We start from the raw sequence: 22323 nt of genomic DNA, 5'->3' as shown, positions 1-22323 counted from the left end.
CAGGTATCTGACTCTTTGCGACCCCATGGATTGTAGCCTACCAGGCTCCTCTGTCCATGGGATTTTCCAGGCAATAGTACTGGAGTGGATTGCCATTTCCTTCTCCAGGGGATCTTCCCGACCCAGGGATCGAACCTGGGTCTCCTGTATTGTAGACAGACGCTTTACCATCTGAGCCCGCAGGGAAGTCACCTATTTTATGTATAGTAGCGTGTACACTGGAGAAGGCAGTGGCACCCACTCCAGTACTCTTGCCTGGAAAATCCCATGGACGGAGGAGCCTGGAAGGCTGCAGTCCATGAGGTCGTGAGGGTTGGACACGACAGAGCGACTTCACTTTCACTTTTCACTTTCATGCATTGGAGAAGGAAATGGCGACCCACTCCAGTGTTCTTGCCTGGAGAATCCCAGGGACGGGGGAGCCTGGTGGGCTGCCGTCTATGGGGTCGCACAGAGTCAGACACGACTGAAGCGACTTAGCAGCAGTAACAGCAGCAGTGTGTATATGTTAATCCCAACTCCTAATTTATTCCTTCCCCACCTTACACTTTGGTAACTATAGGTTTGTTTTCTATGACTGTAAGTCTCATTTGTTTTGTAAATAAGTCCACTTGTATCAGTTGTTAGGATTCCACATATAAGTGATATCATATGACATTCGTCTTTCTCTTAGTATGATAGTCTCTAGGTCCATCCATGTTGCTACAAGGAACTTTGTACTATGCTTACAATGGTGGGGGGCGGAGGGCGGCGCGGAGGAACTTAAAAGTAGTGTTTTGCCCAAAGTACTAAGATTGTGAACATACAGAAGAGTTTGCCTGCAGTGAATGTAGCTGAAAGAGGGTAAAATTTCAGCCACTGTCAAATCACCAAGAAAAGTCCAACTTTAACAATTATCAACACTTTTTTTTGTCTGTATGTTTTAACATCACATTTGTTTATTTTTTACATAAAATATGTGATACACTGCTTAACATTTTGCTATTTATTCTGTTTATCAGCAATAATCAGTCAACCAATATTTATTAAACACCTTCTGTGTGTGTCCATGCATACTTGGTCATGTCTGACACTTTGCGACTTCACGGACTGTAGCCTGCCAGGGTCCTCCGTCCATGGAATCTTCCAGGCAAGAATATTGGTGTGGGTTGCCACTTCTTTCTCCAGGGGGGTCTTCCTGACTCAGGGATCAAACCCATGTCTCTTGCATCTCCTGCATTGGCAGGAGGATTCTTCACCACTGTACAACCCCACCTTCTGTGTACCAGACCCAGTTTTAGGCAAAAAGGCTAGCTTAGCAATTAAGAAACGAAGAATTCCTCCCTGATTCCCAAATGCCAGCTCCCTGCCCTCCCTTGGCCCAAACTAGGGGCACTGCTTCAGGGCTGTATTATTCTGTCTCACTTCCTCCAACAGTCCCAGAAGAAATTTTCTATCTCTATGGCAAGCCTCAAGAAACTTATGTGGTAACAGCTGTTGGACCCTTCTTCCCACAGAAAAATGAAGCTTACATTCTAAAACAGAAACTCAAAGAGGGGGGAAAAAAACATACTAATGCAATCACCCTTTTCCAATCATAATCTCTCAACCATCCTCTCCAGGAAGCCTCTTTAAAAATCTGAAACAGTTTCCTGAAAGAGAAATCTATTAGAAAAATCTACATTTCACAAGTCTAGTCTCCTGATTACTGAATGAGTCTAGAAGATCCACTGCTTTAAAGGATGATCCTAACTGGAGGGCAATCTCAAGAAGGTGCATGTTGAAAGCTCAGTAAATTAGTCTTGTCACAAGCTTCTCCTTCCCCTCCTACTCCCTATTTGAGAGTTTAAATACTCAACAAAATAAGGTGGGAGCTTATTCAAACAAATATAGAATCATGAACAAATATGCCAAGTGCATTTTAAAGTTAAAGGTACACAATATGTTAAACATTGAGGTTTACGGTTATCATTATTGGGCAACATTTACTGAGTGTCTCTACGTGCCAGGCAACATAAGCCTGGACTGTGCACTATCTCATTCAATCCCTGTATCAGATATGCCTTTTCCCCCATCGTTCAGATGAGGACACTGAGAACAAACAAGTTACATGTAAATACCGATGTCACTTACTAGACATACATTGGTTTCATCCATTCAAAACTCCCAGGTCCTTTAGGTAACAGCACATCCCCCATTCCATGAGGTCCCAGTGATCATGGTGCCCCGGACCCCTGGGCACCTACATGAGGCCAATCACAATACTTCACACCCTGGCCCAGTGACTGGTCAAGGGATGGGCAAGTGACCCAAACCAGAGCCAATGAGAATCTTCCCTGAGATTGCATGAATAGAGACAGTACACGATACACGTTGGGTACAGTGGGGCAGCCAGCAGCCAAAGACAGTGCCCAATGCGTGTGCTTTGTTGTTCCCCGGCACAAGAAATCTGGGTGGCCCCACTGCCTCACTGCAACCCATGGAATGCAGCCAAAGAGATTCTATGTCCCTTCCAGACCTAAGCCCTGAGAAGGCCTGGCAGCTTCCACTTTTGTATTTGGAAACCTTGAGTTGCCATGGAGGACATCTAGACATCTCTGCTAGAGTGACAGCGTAGACCATGGGTCAGTAGCTTTGTCTCAAAGGGTCAGACAGTAAACATTTTGGGCGTTGTAGGCCATATGGTCACACCTACTCAAACGCCTTGTGATGTGACAGCAGCCATAGGGAACAGGTGAAGCTGCGTTCCAGGAGAACTCTGTTTATAAAGCAGGCATCCCAGGCTGTAGTTGGCTGACCCGTCATGGAGAGACCACACAGAACAGCCATATGGAGAGCAAGAAGCTCTGAGACTTCACAGAGAGAGAGACAGGCCTACTAGTCTCAGAGTCCTGGGGGAGCCCAGCCTTCTAGGTAATGTGCCAGACAATGGGTGGGTCATCCATTCCAGCCCAGATGCCCACAATCCTGACCCATGTCACATGGAATGGAAGAATTCTCATCGAAGCCTAGTCGACCCACAGAATCATGATTCTTGTTTTAAGTCACTAAATTTTAGGGTGGTTGGTTACACTGGAAAGTCGTGTGAGACGTGGTTTTCACAAGCCTTTCAGACTTGGCACTGTACGCCTTTGAGGCCACATAATTCTGTGTGGTGGGGGCCATCCTGTGCATTGCAGGATGTTTATCAGCATCTTTGGGCTCCACTCATTAGCTACCAAGAGCACCCTCCCTGCCAGCTGAGACAACCAAAATTGTCTCCAGATACTGCCACATGTCCCTGGGGGAGGAGAAATCGCCACTGGTCAAGAAACACTGGAGGCAGGTGAAAAAATACAAAACTAGGAACCAGCAAGCAGCCAACTTCCCCACCACGTGCAAGTCAGGTAGAGTCAAGAACAGGGTGAGGGCAGGGCCAGTTTATGACTTTCATAGTCCCTAGGCACTTGCCTTCATCAGCCCCTTGCTCCATTAAAAAAAAAAAAAATTTATACAAATATATATATTTTTGTGACCACATTGGTATAAAGATGAATATAATCCAGAATCATTATAGATTATTATACCCATATTTTTTATGATTTTAAAATAAAATTAAACTAATTACAATAATTGTGAATACTGTAGATGCTAAGCACTGTGTTCACAATGCCTAATGAATAATCAGCCTTGAGTGAATACAATGAAGGAGCCAGAGACATTTAAGTCCTTGGAACCAGCCATGCCTAAAATTTGACCCATCCCTGGACTCTCAGTTTCATGAGCCAAAAAAATTTACTTTTGGGGATAAACAACACGGTTCTACTGTATAGCACGGGGAACTATATTGAATATCCCATGGTAAATCATAATGGAAAGGAATATGAAAAAGTGTGTGTGTGTATATATATATAACTGAATCATATCATTGTACAGTAAAAGTAACACAACATTGTATATCAACTATACTCAATAATTTTTTTTTTTAATTCACTTTTTGGCCTAAGCTAGTTTGAGATGAGTTTCTATCACTCACAATCAAGAGGCCTGATTCATCCGGTCTCCTAGCAACGGCAGGTGGAAGTTGACCTTGAAGTTGGGTCCATCTAAAGCAGAAATTCCTACCCACTCCCTCCAACCACAAACGCATCCCACCTCCAGTATCCTTCTAATTCTCACTGAGCAGGACAATTTTCAAGAAAAAGTTCTCCCCACACTTACACTTTTGGACAAAGTTGCTCACGTGCTTAATCTTCATCAGAGCCGGCTGACTGCATTCTTTAAAGAGAACAAAGAGGGCATCTAATATCGCTTCTCGGGAAAGAAGAGACATCTGCTGTTGAGTCATGGAGGGTGGTTTCCCCTAAAAACAGCAAACAGCAGATGGAGACACTGTCAATAATGAAAAGCTTTGATCAATAACATCCACGCAGAGTAAATTGCAAGCCACCAACTCAACTAACTGCTCACGACACACGCTAGCAGCGGAATTTGGTGGCCTCATCCTTTAAAGTGACGTCCATTGACAGTCATTAAGTTATCACTTGTATGTGGGCTTCTTCCTCCTGCACCTGGGGAGAAAAACTTCACCAGCACGCCATGAATAAGAAACAGTTCCTCTGTCTTAGTAGTCTGAGGCTCATGGGGACATTTACTCTGGACCCTGCTGGTCCCGTCACATCTCCGTGCCTCTTCAGGAGGACACAATGAATGCCGCTTCCTCCCTGTGTTCCTACAGGTTTGTTTAACATAACTTCAGTTTCTATAATTCACTCAAACCATAAAGGGTCGTGTGAATGGAGTGACTGCACTGAAGCTGAATTTATTCATGATCTCAGGCAACAGTTGCAAACTGGCAGACTGCATCTAGCCCACAGACATGTTTTGTTTGGCCTGTTATATTTAAAATAATTTATCTGCCAATATTGAAAAATCACGAGATTTCACACCAAAAGAAAAGGGGACGGGGGAGGGGATTTCTGGCTTCTCATGATACACAGGCAGATCTGGCAACACCGTACCACATTCCTGCCTGGGGAGGCTGAGCTGCAGCTGAGGAGCACTGCCCCTCTAGAAAGTGGATGTGTTCGGCACTTCACTGCAGACTCGACTCACAGCTCTTCCATCTGGCCCATCTGACTCCTTTACACTCACTCTCTGGCCACCCAAGACATGAGTTCACACCCCTGGTCTAGAGGAATGAATCCCATGTGCCATGGACTATATGCAGTTCTCTCTGCAAAGCTGGCCACCAACAATTCTAACTCTAAAAGCACTTGCCACTGCATCCATCAAGTGTCAGAATCTATTTCCTCTTCCCATGAATCTGCTGTCGCCATGACTCATGTGAAACAACAGAACATAACACAAGTGACCCAGTGCCAGTTCAAGATGCAGCCCTTAAGAAGTCTGGCAGCTTCTACTTTTGTTTTTTGGGGGAAGCCAGCTGCCAAGTTAAGAAGCTTGGGCTAGACCACGTGACAGTCAAATCTCACCCACTGTCTGTTTTTATAAATAAAGCTTTATTGGAACACAGCCATGCCTATTAATTTACACATCATCTATGGCTGTGTGTGTGTGTGTGTTAGTTGTTTAGTCTCATGCAGCTCTTTGTGACCCTATGGACTGTAGCCTGCCAGGCTCCTCTGTCTGTCCATGGAATTCTCCAGGCAAGAATACTGGAATGGGTTGCCATTTGCTTCTCCAGGGGATCTTCCAAATCCAGGGATTGAACTCAGGTCTCCTGCATTGCAGGCAGATTCTTTACTGTCTGAGTTTCTGTGCTATAAATAGAATAGCAGAGTTCAGTAGTTGCAGCGGAGACCTTAGGGCCAATGTACTATTCACAGAAAAATTACAAGCCCCAGGTTAGACTGAGTGAGTAACAAAAGACTTTGGAGAAGAGGTCACTGGACGAACTGAGGCACCCCAGTCCGCAGTTGGCACCCAGATGTTTCAGTCCCAGCCAAGCTCTCAACTCAACACAACCCATGAGTGACCCCAGCAGAAGAATCCCCTAGTTGCATGCAGGCAACCAACAGAATGGTAAGAAAAAGTAAATCATGGCTGCTTTAAACTTTGTGAGCGCTTTGTTACACAGCCCTGGATGACAGAAACAAACTGACTGTAACAGCCCAATAGCAGCCTCCTCAGCCAGAACCAGAAGCGTGATGAGCCCTTTCCTGCCCGCTCCCTGGCACTGGCCAGCACACACCATTAAAGCAGGGGTCACCCCACTACACCTCTGCACGCAGCTGAACCTAGCCCACCAGGTCGGTCCACGCCCACCACTAACCCACTGCCCAAGTGGCAGACGGGAGCTCCGCTCCCAGGATGCCTGCTCCTGAGCCACCTCATCAGTCACAAACTGACCAGTGAAGCCAGCTGAGGCCACAGAGTCTGCCGCCTCAGATAACCAGGCTCTACTGAGAGCCGGAGGACGATACTAGAGCAGCCCAGACTTCCTCAGACCCTGCCGCTTTCTTGTGTTGTGTGGCACCTTCCTACTCTGGGTGCAATAGCTGAGAGGCAGGCACAAGCTATAGGGGCCCTACTCAGCACCACAGTGGACCTGCCCCCAAGCAAGCGACCAGTTGTGGTCTTGCTGACCATTGGTCAGTGCCACAGTGGGCCCCTCCCCCAAGCAAGCAACCGTTAGTGAGCAACTGTCAACCAGCCACTTTCAGTGGTCCTGCTCAGCCATTGGTCAGTGCCACAGTAGGCCCCTCCCCCAAGCAAGCAACCGTTAGTGAGCAACTGTCAACCAGCCACTTTCGGTGGTCCTGCTCAACCACTGGTCAGTGCCACAGTGGGCCCTTCCCCAAGCAGGCAACCGTTAGTGAGCAACTGTCAACCAGCCACTTTCGGTGGTCCTGCTCAGCCATTGGTCAGTGCCACAGTGGGCCCCTCCCCCTCTTGTATATAAACGGGGCCAGAACTCCGACTGAGGGAAGATGGTTTTCTGAGATGCCAGTCTGCCATCTTCTCCATCTGCTAGCTTTCCAATTAAAATAGTTATTCCTTGTTCCAACAACTCATATCCTGATTTATTGGCCTGTCCTGTGGCAAGCAGAACAAGCTTGGGCTCAGTAACACGACTACTTTTGAGTCACCTGGAGAACTTAACTAAAAACCAAAAACCAGATTCTCAGGTACCATCCCCAACCTACTGAATTAGAATTTACCAGTCTGTAGCTAAGAATATATTTCAGTAACACCTCCTCCCAAAACAGTCAGACCTCAGCCAGGTTTGTGAAGCACTGAGTCAGACCACACTATCTGTCACTTTAGAGTTCTGTCACTTCCTGGGAAAACAAGATTCCTAGTTTTTTTCTCCTCTGATGAGTTTAGACTAAGCAGCAGTTCCCAAATACAGTACTGAGTCTTAACAAAATTTTCACATCTGTCATAAAGTAAGAAAAAGTGAACACTGCATGATGACTCTTTTACAAAGCTAAGTGTATCCAAATTGTAAAATGGTCCTTTATTCTGAAACAACATCCTTCCCCTCTTGGTGTTTTTTTAAAATATCCTCTCTTTATGAAATAAAAGGACCAGAAGATAATAGCATTTTCTTTTTTGTGTTTTTTTACATCCCTTACTTAGCAAAATACAAAGTTGGCAAACCTCAGTCAGCCTAGCAAATTTGTAAAATTTTGCTGGCTCAAAAATCTAAAAGCCTTCCAACCACTGACCTGGAACTCTTGGGGAAGTACTTACTGTCAAGTAGAAACTGAGACCCTATCAACATGGAAAACAAAACCACTACTCTCTATCCAAACCTCATTAAAAGGACACTGGGATAGGGATAAAGTGGGATAATCAGTTAGTTTAGAAATCCCACGAGGGGATTAAAGACAAGAGGGAATTTTAAGGGCATTTGGGAGACTGCTATAAGCTAATGATCACTCTAGAAAAGAACCCAGTAACCTAGCAACAATCTCCCCTGATGGCTCAGATGGTAAAGAATCTGCCTGCAATGCGGGAGACCTGGGTTCAGTCCCTGGGTTGAGAAGCTCCCCCTGGAGAAGGGAATGGCTACTCACTCCAGTATTCTTGCCAGGGGAATTCTATGGACAGAGGAACCTGGCAGGCTTCATACAGTCCATGAGTCACAAAGAGTTGGACACAAAGGAGCGACTGACACTTTGACCTCAGTAACAATCTACACTACCCTGAAGGAAGACCAGATGCATCCATTTGCCAGGCACACTCAAGCCACAGGTGCCAATAGTTTAAACACAAGACAATAGATATCAGGTCTGAATCTTGTTACATGAAGTCAGGGAGTTAATGATCCTTGAAGAACAGCATTCTGCAGGTAGTCAGGACAGGAAGAGAGGGGAAAAGGGAAAGAAACTAGGTGAAAGGGGTCATAATATCAAAACCTGAGATGAATTACCATATTTTAGTATATATTAAATGACCTTTCTTCTGTTAACATACATATGATTTAAATAGCGCCCTGACAGTCCTCTTTAGCCACACAGGGTCAAAGGAGAACTAAAGACCTAAGCCTTGAACTCTACCCCAAAATAAGGAAGGTGGTCTACTCCACTCCCCACTTTTTCTTTGACTATAAAAATATAGCCCTCTTTGTTCTCAGTGCTGTGCTCCCCTGCCAGACTATTTGTATCTCTCACAAGCATCCTCTGCTAATAAACTCACTCTTTGCAATTTTCATGCTGAAAAGAACCTGAGCTTCAGAAAGTTCTGACACAAGGTGAGCAGTTTCAGTTAAAAGACAATGACTTTGACCCCCACACTGCAATAGAAGACCCAGTGCAGCTGAATTAAATCTAAAACAACAACAGTGCGTTCAAGTCCCCTCCTAACTCAGGAATGATGGATTCAAGTCCCAATCTGAGTTTTGGCTAGGTCCAAGTCCCACCCAAGAAGGAGTGGGGTTTCAGCTGGATGGGGGGCAAAAACAGTATCCTTATTCTGCTTATATTAAAGCAAGTGCTAGGGTTATGCTATGCTTGCAAATAACAGCTTTTCAGGGCTCAGGGTGGAACTTGTTTTAAAAAAAAGGATGAATTGGGGATTTACACACAATCTTTGCTGGTATAATGACATTTAAATACAAGATACACTTACTAAACTCTGATATACACTGGCAATGTTGCCCAGCAGTAACACACCCACACCAAAAATGGGGTATGGCTTTGTCATTTAAAAGCTGCGTGATTCTGAGCAAGTCTATGTCCCTCTCCATATCTGCACATTATAAGAATTTTGTCATAAGTTGGAAGTTTGGGAGTAAAACAATTAATGGGTTAAAAAGTGGTAGCGCTCCAGTCAGGTGAGGTTAAAAATAGACCATTCATAAGAGAAAAATACCTCATGACTTAAATGGTGACCCACAGAACAACCGAAGCTTTCACTCTGTCCACATTCTGATCTGTTTGAACATTCCCCAATACCAATATCTTTGGGAAAATGTCCTCAAGAACATATTAGTAGTGAAACTAATATAACATTGTAAATCACCTTAGGTTTATCATTATACAGATAATCCTACCAAAATGCCTTATTTAGTAGTTACTGCTAAGTGAACATAAATTTATTATCACTGTAGCTAATACTATTTCTACACTCATCATTAATAATCGCTATCATTTATAAAGGGCTTACCAAAAGATGGGCAAGAACTAAGTACATGAATTATCTCATTTAATCCTCATAACTTTGTAAATTAGGTGCTATAACTTCTATTATAATACAAAGAATGGAAAATGGATCTAGAGAAGGCAACTGATTCACCCAAGGTAACACAGCTAACACATTCTGAGGCCAGGATTCAAACCTAAACCTTCACCACTGTCTGTATTTTCTCTCTGACTTATTAAACAAGGATTTCTACAACAAACAAAAGAATTAGAAATCTACTTGGGAAAAAAATCTCAAACATTAAGTTTTAATCCTTTTGGGGGTGATGGAAATGGTCTATATCTTGAGAGGAATGTGGGTTGTACAGGTTTTGTATTTACCAAAACTTTTTTAAAACATAAACATCCCTTGAATGAAAAAGATTTCTGTATTTCTATAGGATTACACCCATAGAAATTCCAGTCAAAAGAGCGTCTTTGTTCATTTACTTTTCCTTCTTTAATAAAAGGGCAAACTTTAGTGCAAAAGTGTAACATGTGTGAAATCCTCAAAAAGGTCCCCCTTCCAGGGCAAGTTCAGCTACCCATTCCTGGCACAATGGCTCCTCTTTCCACAACTTTCAGCATATATAAAAGACCAAAGGAGGTTTCTCCTAGATTCGCCTCAGTCCTCTAACAAATTCCTGTAACTTCTGAGTCACAAAGAGGTTCCAAGGAACCACATACAGGTGAGCGAAGTTGACAAGCCAGTCTGTTACCTGGAAGAAAAGATTCAGCCTGGAGGCCCGGCTGGCAATGGATTCAACAGTACCAGCGTCCAGTAGATTCCGTGCTCCATACTTGAACTTCAACATCTCCCCACTGGTGATGAAAGTAGACAGGAGGAGGTTAGTGTATTCTGCTGATTTGAGCGGGAAGAGTTTGAGAGATCCTGAGCTTTCCCTCAAGATATCAGGGGTAGGGAGGTGAAAAATCAGCCACCACTGGGTCTTGGGAAGCTCAGTCTGGTGACACAGATTAAAAATCAGACTTTTATTCAATGTAACAGGAATAACACTGCAACACTGACCTGACATACTCACTCACTTAAAATTTGTTTTATAACTGCAGACAGTGACTGCAGCCATGAAACTAAAAGATGTTTGCTCCTAGGATCATGGCATCTGGTCCCATCACTTCATGGCAAATAGATGGGGAAACAGTGGAGACAGTGGCTGACTTTATTTTTCTGGGCTCCAAAATTACTGCAGATGGTGATTACAGCCATGAAATTAAAAGACGCTTACTCCTTGGAAGGAAAGTTATGACCAACCTAGACAGCATATTCAAAAGCAGAGACATTACTTTGCCAACAAAGGTCCATCTAGTCAAGGCTATGGTTTTTCCAGTGGTCATGTATGGATGTGAGAGTTGGCCTGTGAAGAAGGCTGAGCGCTGAAGAATTGATGCTTTTGAACTGTGGTGTTGGAGAAGACTCTTGAGAGTCCCTTGGACTGCAAGGAGATCCAACCAGTCCATTCTGAAGGAGATCAGCCCTGGGATTTCTTTGGAAGGAATGATGCTAAAGCTGAAACTCTTAATACTTTGGCCAATTGATGCGAAGAACTGACTCACTGGAAAAGACCCTGATGCTGGGAAAGATTGAAGGCGGGAGAAGAAGAGGACGACAGAGGATGAGATGGTTGTATGGCATCACCAACTCGATGGACATGAGTTTGAGTAAACTCCGGGAGGTGGTGATGGACAGGGAGGCCTGGCGTGCTGCAATTCATGGATGGGGTCACAAAGAATCAGACGTGACTGAGAGACTGAACTGAACTGCTCCTAGGAAGAAAAGCTATATGACAAATCTAGACAGCATATTAAAAAGGAGAGAGATCACTTTGCCAACAAAGAACCGTATAGTCAAAGCTATGGTTTTTCCAATGACTTCCCTGGTGGATCAGACGGTAAAGCATCTGCCTACAATGCGGGAGACCCAGGTTCGATCCCTGGGTCAGGAAGATCCCCTGGAGAAGGAAACCCACTCCAGTACTCTTGCCTGGAAAATCCCATGGACAGAGGAGTCTGGTCTGCTACAGTCCATGGGGTCACAAAGAGTCGGACACGACTTAGCGACTTCACTTCACGGTTTTTCCAATAGTCATGTACAGATGTGAGAGCTGGACCATAAAGAAGGCTGAGCACCCAAGAATTGATGCATTTAAATTGTGGTGATGGAGAAGACTCTTAGTGCTTTGGACAGCAAGGAAATCAAACCAGTCAATCCTAAAAAAAATAAACCCTAAATATTCATTTGAAGGACTGATGCTGAAGCACCATTACTTTGGCCACCTGATGCAAAGAGCTGACTCACTGGAAAAGACCCTGATGCTGGGAAAAACTGAGGGCAGGAGCAGAAGGGGCAACAGAGGATGAGATGGTTGGATGGCATCACTGACTCAATGGACATGAGTTTGAGCAAACTATGGGAGAAAATGAAGGACAGGGAAGCTTGGCAAGCTGCAGTCCATGCGGTCACAAAGAGTCAGACATGACTTAATCACTGAACAACAACAACCCCCCTTAGAATATAAGCTCCACCAGGGCAGGGACTTTTATTCTAATATAATGGGGACATACATAGCCTGGGACATAAATGCTAATAAACAGTTATTGAACAAATGATTGAAAATAAGTAAATTACATAATACAGATATGTTGGAAGCTATGGGGTTCAAAAAAAATAATAAAAAACAAATGGAGGGGAAAAAAAAAAACAAATGGAGGAATTGGGGCATGGTGGTGTGTAGTATACAGAGAAGGCAATGGCACCCTACTCCAGTACTCTTGCCAGGAAAATCCAATGGGCAGAGGAGCCTGGTAGGCTGCAGTCCATGGGGTCGCTAAGAGTCGGACACAACTGAGCGACGTCACTTTCACTTTTCTCTTTCATGCAGTGGAAAAGGAAATGGCAACCCACTCCAGTATTCTTGCCTGGAGAATCCCAGGGACGGGGGAGCCTGGTGGGCTGCCATCTATGGGGTCGCACAGAGTCGGACACGACTGAAGCGACTTAGCAGCAGCAGCAGCAGTGTGTGTATAACAGTGTAGTCAGAGTAACTTCACTGTTCAGTTTAGTCGTGTCCGACTCTGTGCGACCCCATGGACTGCAGCCCACCAGGCTTCCCTGTCCATCACCAACTCAGGGAGCTTGTTCAAATTCACGTCCATCGAGTTGGTGATGCCATCTAACCATATCATCCTCTGTCGTCCCCTTCTCCTCCTGCCTTCAATCTTTCCCGGCATCAAAATCTTTTCTAAGGAGTCAGTTCTTCGCATGAGGTGGCCAAAGTATTGGAGCTTCAGCTTCAGTCCTTCCAATGAATGTTCAGGATTGATTTGAGGATTGAGTAGTTTCATCTCCTTGCAGTCCAAGGGACTCTCTCAAGAGTCTTCTCCAACACCACTTCACTGAACAGGTAACATTTGAGCCAAAATCTGAAGGGAGTAGCAGCAAGCCTTGTTGATATTTGGGTAAAGAAAAGTATCCTGGGGTCAGAGGGAACAGCCAGAGCTAAGGTTCTGAGGCAAGACCTGGGCTTCTCTAACAGTAGCTGGGAAACCACGTAGGGCTGGAACAGAGTGAAAGAGGCAGAAAGTAGGCGGTGGCGGGCTGGGGCGAAGAGTATGAAGACACCAAAGTAAGTTAAGGTCACACAGATTCTAAGGCGCTGCCGGCCCCGACTAGCAATGCCGACAGGAGGCAGGGCAGAAGAAACACAGGACCCCACCCAGCTGGAGAAAGGAAATTCCTCTAGCCGCAGCACTCCCCAGCCAACACTTCGGCTCAGACGGGGATATGCCCTTGCACCGCCAGCCTGGGAAGACCTTCCCGACCCCCCGCAACCCTCAGGGCGGGACCGCCGCCCTCCCTGCTGCGAGAGGCAAAGCCGGGGTTGGTGTGGTGGAGGAGGCCCTTCCCTTGGTCTGCAAAGTGGGGAGAGGGAGAACTGGGCTTGGGGAGACCAGACTCACCGCTCAGCGTACCTCGCTGTCTGCGCACCGCCCTGCCCAGTACCTCCCGCGTCAGCGTTTGAACACTGGGAACGGCGTGGGTGAGGCCAGCCACGTCTAGACCAATCAATGTTCCCGCCCGTATGATGGACAGTTCTATCTCAACCAGGTCCTGCCCATGTCCTTAAAGGGACCAGGGAAGTGAAAGAGAGGGCCAATGAAATTGTTTCTTCCGCCGGCAGGGCAGGTCTTGGAAGTTTGAAATTGGCGGTTAAGCAGAAGGATACAAGGTTTGAGGACGCGTCTGTTTATGTCTGGGATATCTGAGGAGAATGCTGGGGCAGTGGCCCTTGCTCTCATGGCCACCTGCAAGGAGGAAGGCAGCCCAGCCCCTCTGATTGGTGATCTTGTTCATCAATCCTGGCTAAGGTAAAAGTACTTGTTACTTTGTTAAATAAACCAGCTGGTTCTCTGCTAACAGGCTACAACTGAGGCTTTGAGTTTGAGATTCCACCCGCCTCAATGACTGGTTGTCGACTGCAACAAAAAGCCGATGATATTGAAACTGTCTCATAGAACATTTTAAAGCAAAGACAAGAGACTTAAACAGTCGAAATCCAAAAGGCCAACAAATACATGAAAAGGTCTCAACATCACCAGGAGACATGTACAAGAATGTACAGATAGTAACATACAGCATCATGAAAAAAAAAAAAAAAACTGGAAGCAACCCAAATATCCATCAGCAACAGAAAGGATAATTTTTTATATTGCAGTGTTTTCATACAGCAATAAAAAAGAACTACAGCTGAACACAACGACATAATGCGTTTCAAAACAATCCTGAGTGAAGAAAGCATAACAATAGAATAAAGTATGTTTTCTTTTTCTTATTGAAGTATATAGTTCATTTACAATGTTGTGTTTCAGGTATACAGCAAAGTTATTCAGCTATACTATATTCTTTTTCAGTTTCTTTTCCCTTATAGGTTATTAAAGTATGTTTTCATTAATATAAATTTCAAAAGCAAAACAAAATAAAGTATTTAGTGAAGGATGTACCTACAGGTGATAAAATCAGAAAGTAAAGCAGATCTCAGGTTAGTAGTTATCAAGGGGATGGTGTCCTTTCAGGGAGTCAGGATGCTGCCTGCTAAGTCGCTTCAGTCGTGTCTGACTCTGTGTAACCCTATAGGCTGCAACCCGCTAGGCTCCTCTGCCCATAGGATTTTCCAGGCAAGATTACTGGAGTGGGTTGCCATGCCCTCCTCCAGGGGATCGTCCCCACCCACGAATTGAACCTGCGTCTCTTACGTCTCCTGCATTGGCAGGCAGGTTCTTTAGTGCCACCTGGGAAGCCCCAGTTAGGATGCTACTATGATCTAATTCTTAGCCTGACTATAGTAATAAAATAGATTATTGTTTTATAATTAGTAAGTTGTGTGTATATTATATGTTCTATTTTGGAGAAGAGAATGGCAACCCACTCCAGAATTCTTGCCTGTAGAATCCCATGGACAGAAGAGCCTGGTAGGTTACAGTTCATGGGTCGCAAAGCATTAGACACAACTGAGTGACTAAACACACACACGTGTTCTATTTACATATATTTTTAAAATTTGAAAGGGAGGCAGTCCTTTCGGTACTTTATATATATATATATATATATATAATCCCTACACTACTAGAACTAGAAATGTGTTATCATATGCAGGCCCACACACTCATGCGCACATCAGTACAAAACAAAGTACAAACTTGCTTAATACACTTTTTTTCCCCAGAAACATAATTTGCTATTCATCCCTGGGACAATAATGACAGCTACAATTTATCAAGCCCCTTCTCTCTTTTTGTCTTTATCAAGTACATCTCATTTAATCTTTGCTAAGTCACTTCAGTCGTTTCCGACTCTGTGCGACCCCATAGACGGCAGCCCACCAGGCTCCCCCATCCCTGGAATTCTCCAGGCAAGAACACTGGAGTGGGCTGCCATTTCCTTCTCCAATGCATGAAAGTGAAAAGTGAAAGTGAAGTTGCTCAGTCGTGTCCAACTCTTAGCGACCCCATGGATTGCAGCCTAACAGGCTCCTCCATCCATGGGATTTTCCAAGCAAGAGGTACTGGAGTGGGGTGCCATTGCCTTCTCCGATTTAATCTTTACTATAACCTAATACTGAGAGGGAGGAATTATAATCCACATGTTATAGATGGGGAAACTGAGTCTGAAAGATACTCCATGAATAATCTGGAGTTGATTTTCTCTAGGTGATGAAGCTAGGTTTGGAAGTCCTGGACTATCTGACTCCTAATCCATTTCTCTATATGAAACCTGCCTCTCAGAAGATGTTAGAAATTTTCCCATCCTCTGCTTTTGTCATGTTGCAAGGGCTGACCCAGTCCAGAAAAATGTATGAAAATAAGAATTACTTCTAGGGACTTCCCAGTAGTCCAGTGGTTATGACTCCACTCTTTCACTGCCAAGGGCCTGGGTTCAATCTGTGCTGGGGGAACTAAGATCCTGAGAGTTGAGTGGCTTGGCCACATTTAAAAAGGAAAGCAGGAGGGGAGGAGGGAGGGAGAGAAAGAAAAAGAAAGACTTCTAATGATATAAGAACGTTAGCAAAAGTTCGGGGATGGTAAGTTGAGGAAAAATGCAAAGTGGGTCTTAGCCACTTTTGACTTGATAGAATCTCAGAAAGATGTGAATGTGGATCTAGTCAATGCTTCTGGTTTTTCTAATGTTGCTGATTTTTCTAATCCAGGCAAATCTATTAGTTTTCAAGTGTCAGAAATAGGCTTTACCCGAATCATGGGACTTGTTTATCCTAAATTAGAATACAGTGTTAACAGCATGATTTTATATTGCCCTGAATCCTGCCTACTAATATCCTATTAGAACAATTGCTGGTCTTAGGAAAACCTGTGTGAAACCGAGAAAAGAATACACGATAAATAAGAAGAATAAAGAAACATAAAGCAAAAACCACAGGAACTCCACCAATTTTCTTTCAAAAGTAGTAAGTAACTGCACAGGAAGCATATGAGGAAAGAGAATTAGGAAGGACCAAGAATGGTGCGCCAGTACTAAAAGGTAAGACTGCCAAACAGAATTAACCATCAGTAAAACTAGACTGACGGGAAAGCTGACGCCTTCTCTTTGTTCTTGCATAAAATGAAACAACTACTAGTTCTGTGCAGAATGTGAATCCGTGAGGAATACTGTGATGGAGATTCTGGAAGAACATCATTATAACAGAGTCATAATGAAGGACATTATGATGTTCTTACATTCAATCTTTCGTTTGTTTTATCTTTTAAAAAGCATTTATTGTGCCAAGCACCAGGGATACCAAAAGGAAACAGATACCCTCCTTGTCAGTTTTTGAAAAGTCAGTTACAGTGGGGAGATAGAGCTATGGGCAAACGATTGTGAAACTCTGTGATAAGTTCCTGTAACAGTGGAGATGCCAGAAGACTGTGGCAATAAGAGAGGGGAGGGCAGGTGGTATATCACAGCAAATACCCAAAACATGGAGACAAAAGAAACGTGGTTGCCCTCAGAGCATTCAACTGGACGATAAGCAGAGATACTCCAAGGCACCTTAAAGAGATAAGAGGAATGACCGTAAGACTCAAACTAGACTTAGTGGAACATTAAGAATTGTATCCTATTTGTAAAGCAGAAATAGAGACACAGGAATACAAAACAAAAGTATGGATACCAAGGGGGCTGGTGGGGTGGGTGGGAAAAATTGGGAGATTGGCATCGACATATGTATATACTATTGATACTATGTATAAAATAGATAACTAATGAGAACCTACTCTAAATAGCAAATGGAACTCTACTCAAAGCTCTATGGTGACCTAAATGGGAAGGAAATCCAAAAAAGAGGGGATACATGTATATGTATAACTGATTTCACTTTGCTGTACAGCAAAAACTTATACAACATTGTAAAGCAACTGTCAGTTCAGTTCAGTTCAGTCGCTCAGTCGTGTCCGACTCTTTGCGACCCCATGAATCGCAGCACGCCAGGCCTCCTGTCCATCACCAACTCCCAGAGTTCACTCAAACTCATATCCATCGAGTCAGTGATGCCATCCAGCCACCTCATCCTCTTGTCGTCCCCTTCTCCTCCTGCCCCCAATCCCTCCCAGCATCAGAGTCTTTTCCAGTGAGTCAACTCTTCGCATGAGGTGGCCAAAGTACTGGAATTTCAGCTTTAGCATCATTCCCTCCAAAGAAATCCCAGGGCTGAACTCCTTCAGAATGGACCGGTTGGATCTCCTTGCAGTCCAAGGGACTCTCAAGAGTCTTTGTACACACCATCCCCTTGAGGGACAGAAAAAGTATCTGAGAAGCTAACCCCATTCTAGGTATGAAGAGACAAAGTTATTCTGGTCCCTTTGGCAAGAGTTCCTCAAGCTATTTTGGCAGTGGTAACTACTAAGTCATGTTTCTAGAAAGCAGCATTAGCTGAGTGCTTTCTCAGAGCAAGCCATATATATCCCAGGTATGACCTGTTTTCCCCACCACTGATATGAAAGACGCTTCCAGGTCATATACGAATGTCACTTATTTTTTAAATTATACATGTTACTGAATGTTAGGAAAAAGAATAGCTAGTCCACCAAACCAGGTATTTAGACTACTTAACAGTATCCTGGCTTTTACCCTGTCTACTAGCATACACTCCCAGAGGTTACAATCAAAAATGTCTCCAGACTTTGCCAAATGTCCTCTGGAGGGCAAAATTGCCCTGAATTGAGATGTTTGACACGAAAATTTCCAATGAATACATCTTTGAAATTATTTTACTTATTTATTTTGGGGCTTTCTCCAGTTGCACCAAGTGCGGCTGCCCTTCTTTGTGGTGCGTGGGCCTCTCACTGTGGTGGCTGCTCGTTGCAGAGCACAGGCCTTAAGGCATGCAGGCTTCATAGGTGGGGCACACAGTCTCAGCAGTTGTGGTGCGTTGGCTTAGTTGCTCCAAGGCACGTGGGATTTTCTCAGACCAGGGATCAAACCCGAGCAGTGCAGGAGCAGGATTGAACTCGCATTTTCCCCTGCACTGTGCCACCAGGGAAGTCCAACTTTTTTTTTTTTTACCTTATGGCATGTGGGATCTTAGTTCTTCTACCAGAGATCAACCCACACCCCTTGCATTGGAAGTCAGTCTTAATCACTGGACTCCAACAGAGCTCCCAAACAAATCAAAATACATTTTAAATGTTTTGACATTTTTAACTGATTGTTAGAACTTCATTCTGACACCTTCATTTTCCAAATGTTTTCTGCAAGTTTGTATGAGTTCCCATCTATGTTTTTGTGGGTGTTTTTGTTTTTGTTTTGTTTTTGCCTTCTTTGACCTTAGACAAAGTGTCTAACAAGGAAGAATGAATTTTCAAAATTCAATTAAACAACAATTAGCCTTTCTGCCATTTAATCCTAGACATTTTTTCTATAACACTAGGGCTTATCAGTTAATTGTGTTGCTTCAAAAATGTCATAAACTGTAAAACATACCTCTAATCCTTCAGCCCACTGATTTCAGGAGTGTTTATAACTTCCAATCCATTTATAATACAAGAAATTTAGGCACCTGACTCACAACAACTCCTTTCCAAGGACAACTAGAAAAAAAAAATGACATCAAATCCCTACACTGTTTAAGAGAATTAAAATAGAAACCACAGACTGGGAGAAAAAAGATATATCCAATAAAAGACAGCTATTCAAAATATACAAAGAACTCTTAAAACTTAACAATAGGAAAATAAGAAATTTGATTTTAAAATGGGCCAAAGATCTTAATAAACACCTACTCAAAGAAGATACACAAATGGCAAATAAATACAGGAAAAGATGCTCCCCGTTATATGTCATTAGGGAAATGTGAATTAAAACGAGATATCACTACAGTCCATGGGGTAGCAAGGAGTCGGACACAACTGAGCGACTAACACACACACATCACTACATACCTATTCAAATGGTCAAAATCCAGAAGACAAAAGCAAATGCTGGCGACAATGTAGAGCAAGAGGAACTCTGCTTTGTTGCCGGTGGCAATGCAAAATGGGACAGCCACTTTGGAAAGACAGTTGGGCAGTTTCTTACAAAAATAAACATTCTCTTACCATATAATCCAGCAGTCACACTCCTCAGTATTGACCCAAAGATGCTGAACACTATTGTGCATACAAAAACCTGCACACAAATGTTTATAGCTGCTTCAATCATAACAGCCGAAACTTGGAAGTAACCAAAATGTCCTTCAGTAGACAGATGGATATAAACTATGGTACATTCCAGGCAATGGAATATTATTTGGCACTAAAAGTAAATGAGCTATCAAGGCATGGAGGAAACTTCAACGCATATGGCTAAGTGAAAGAAGTCAATCTGAAAAGGCCGAATGATACTGTTCTCTTTATTTCTCAACTTCTATTAAAACACCTGGGGAGACAGCACTATAAATCCTTTCAGTTCTTCATGTGGGGAAGATACTATCCAGCCTTGTATACTCTTTTATTTTTCACTTATTTTTACTTGTGGTTAAGTATACATAACATAAAAGTTACCATCTTAACCATTTTAAAATTTACAATTTGGCAGCATTAAGCACATTTATATTGTTATGCAAACATTACCACTGTCCATCTCCAGAGCTCTTTTCATCTTGCAGAACTGAGACTCTGTACCCATTACATAGTAGCTCCCCACTCCCTCCTCCTCTGAGCTTCCTTATAACTTTTATTCTTTCTGTCATTATGAGTTTGCCTGCTCTAGATACCTCAAATAAGTGAAATCATGCATTATATATCCTTTTGTGTCTGGTTTATTTCACTTAGCATATTGTCTTCAAGGCTCACACATGTCATAGTATGTGTCAGTACTTCATTGCTTTTTATGGCTGAATAATATTCCATTGTATGGATATACCACATTTCATTCATCCATTCATCTATTGATGGACACTTGAGTTATTTCCCAGTTTTTGGCTATTATGAATAACACTGCTATGAACACTGGTGTACACATATCTCTTTGAGTCTCTGCTTTCAGTTCTTCTGAGTATATACCTAGGAGTGGAATTGCTGGATCATACAGTAATTCTATACTATTTGAAAAAGTGACAAACTGTTTTCCACAGGAGTTTCACCATTTTACATTTCCACTTACAAGGCATCAGGGCTCCAGTTTCTGCATGTCTTCAACACTTGTTACTCTCTGCCCTTTTTTTTGTAAATAAAAACCACTCCTAGGGAATTCCCTGGTAGTACAGTGGTTAGGACTTTGTGCTCCTGCTGACAAGAGCCCAGGTTTAATCCCTGGTTGGGGAACAAAAATCCCATAAGTCTCGTGGTGCAGCCAAAATAAAAGGAGATGGGGAATATAAACCTGCCTCAGGAATGAGCAATACCATCTGATATGTGTTTACTAAGGAGAAATAAAAGCATGTCCACAAAAATATTTTAAAATAATAATAACAACCACTCCAAGTGGGCATGAAGTGATTTACTTTTTTTTTTTTTTACTTTCTTTGTTTAGCAATAGAAGATTTTCATATGAAATGCAGGCATCTCTCCAGATCACATTCATTCCACACTGTCTAATGAATCCTATATTTCATTTCTAATAACCTTTAGGCTCTTGCCTTGGAGACTACTGGGCTTCCCTTGTAGCTCAACTGGTGAAGTATCTGCCTACAATGTGGGAGACCTGGGTTCAATCCCTAGGTTGGGAAGATTCCCAGGAGAAGGGAAAGGCTACCTACTCCAGTATTCTGGCCTAGAGAATTCCATGGACAATATGGTCGGACACGACTGAACAACTTTCACTTTCACTTTGAAGACTACTACCTACTTCCACCCGTGGCTTCCTCATCTCTAAAGTAGCTAAGGCCCCATTGCTTACTCTCTATTTGCCGCACCAGAGCAGTAGCGCCATCTAGTGGTCATGACAGGTAGTTGCAGGAGCAACTCCCAATATTTCACTAAGACTTTATTATTATATACCTGGTGATGCCCATCTGGTATTAGCATGAAAAGCGAAATCGGATTCGAAAAATGGTGACTTTTACAAAAATTATATAGATGGGCTTCTCCCCAAATGACAAAGCCTTCTCAGTGTCCTTTTAATTACACCCCTTCCTAAAATAGGAACAATAGGAATGCAGCTGACATTTTAAATGCAACTGGCTTGTTGAAAAATCTGTCCAAAAAAGAAATACTTTTATTTTTTTTCAATCTCTTCTATCAATCATCTTCTATCGAATCCCCCTTTTCAACCTTTTAAAGACATCTCTTCAGTTCAGTTCAGTCGCTCAGTCGTGTCGGACTCTTTGCGACCCCATGAATCGCAGCACGCCAGGCCTCCCTGTCCATCACCAACTCCCGGAGTTCACTCAGACTCACATCCGTCAAGTCAGTGATGCCATCCAGCCATCTCATCCTCGTCATCCCCTTCTCCTCCTGCCCCCAATCCCTCTCAGCATCAGAGTCTTTTCCAATGAGTCAACTCTTCGCATGAGTGGCCAAAGTTCTGGAGTTTCAGCTTTAGCATCATTCCTTCCAAAGAAATCCCAGGGCTGATCTCCTTCAGAATGGACTGGTTGGATGTCCTTGCAGTCCAAGGGACTCTCAAGAGTCTTCTCCAACACCACAGTTCAAAAGCATCAATTCTTCAGTGCTTAGCCTTCTTCACAGTCCAACTCTCACATCCATACGTGACCACAGGAAAAACCAT

At 43.4% G+C, this 22323-nt stretch overlaps 1 protein-coding gene across 2 annotated transcripts in view; it reads right to left on the bottom strand.

Annotated features, from left to right (window-relative positions):
* The window catches only part of CIT (citron rho-interacting serine/threonine kinase), a 176061-nt gene extending 162424 nt beyond the window's left edge, over positions 1 to 13637 (bottom strand). For both annotated transcript variants that reach the window (XM_010841399.1, XM_010841398.1), the window contains exons 1-3: positions 13587 to 13637; positions 10328 to 10430; positions 4180 to 4321 (exon numbers count right to left, since the gene is read on the bottom strand). In XM_010841399.1, the coding sequence (XP_010839701.1) occupies positions 4180 to 4321; positions 10328 to 10423 (238 nt within the window). In that variant the 5' untranslated portion in view covers positions 10424 to 10430; positions 13587 to 13637. The remainder of the gene's footprint in view (positions 1 to 4179; positions 4322 to 10327; positions 10431 to 13586) is intronic.
* Between the last annotated feature and the right edge of the window lie 8686 nt (positions 13638 to 22323).

This window comes from Bison bison, unplaced genomic scaffold, assembly GCF_000754665.1.
Source record: "Bison bison bison isolate TAMUID 2011002044 unplaced genomic scaffold, Bison_UMD1.0 scf7180017864160, whole genome shotgun sequence".
NCBI classification, from domain to species: Eukaryota; Metazoa; Chordata; class Mammalia; order Artiodactyla; family Bovidae; genus Bison; species Bison bison.
Note: the sequence above shows the minus strand (reverse complement) of the source record. Positions and strands in the feature narration are given on the sequence as shown.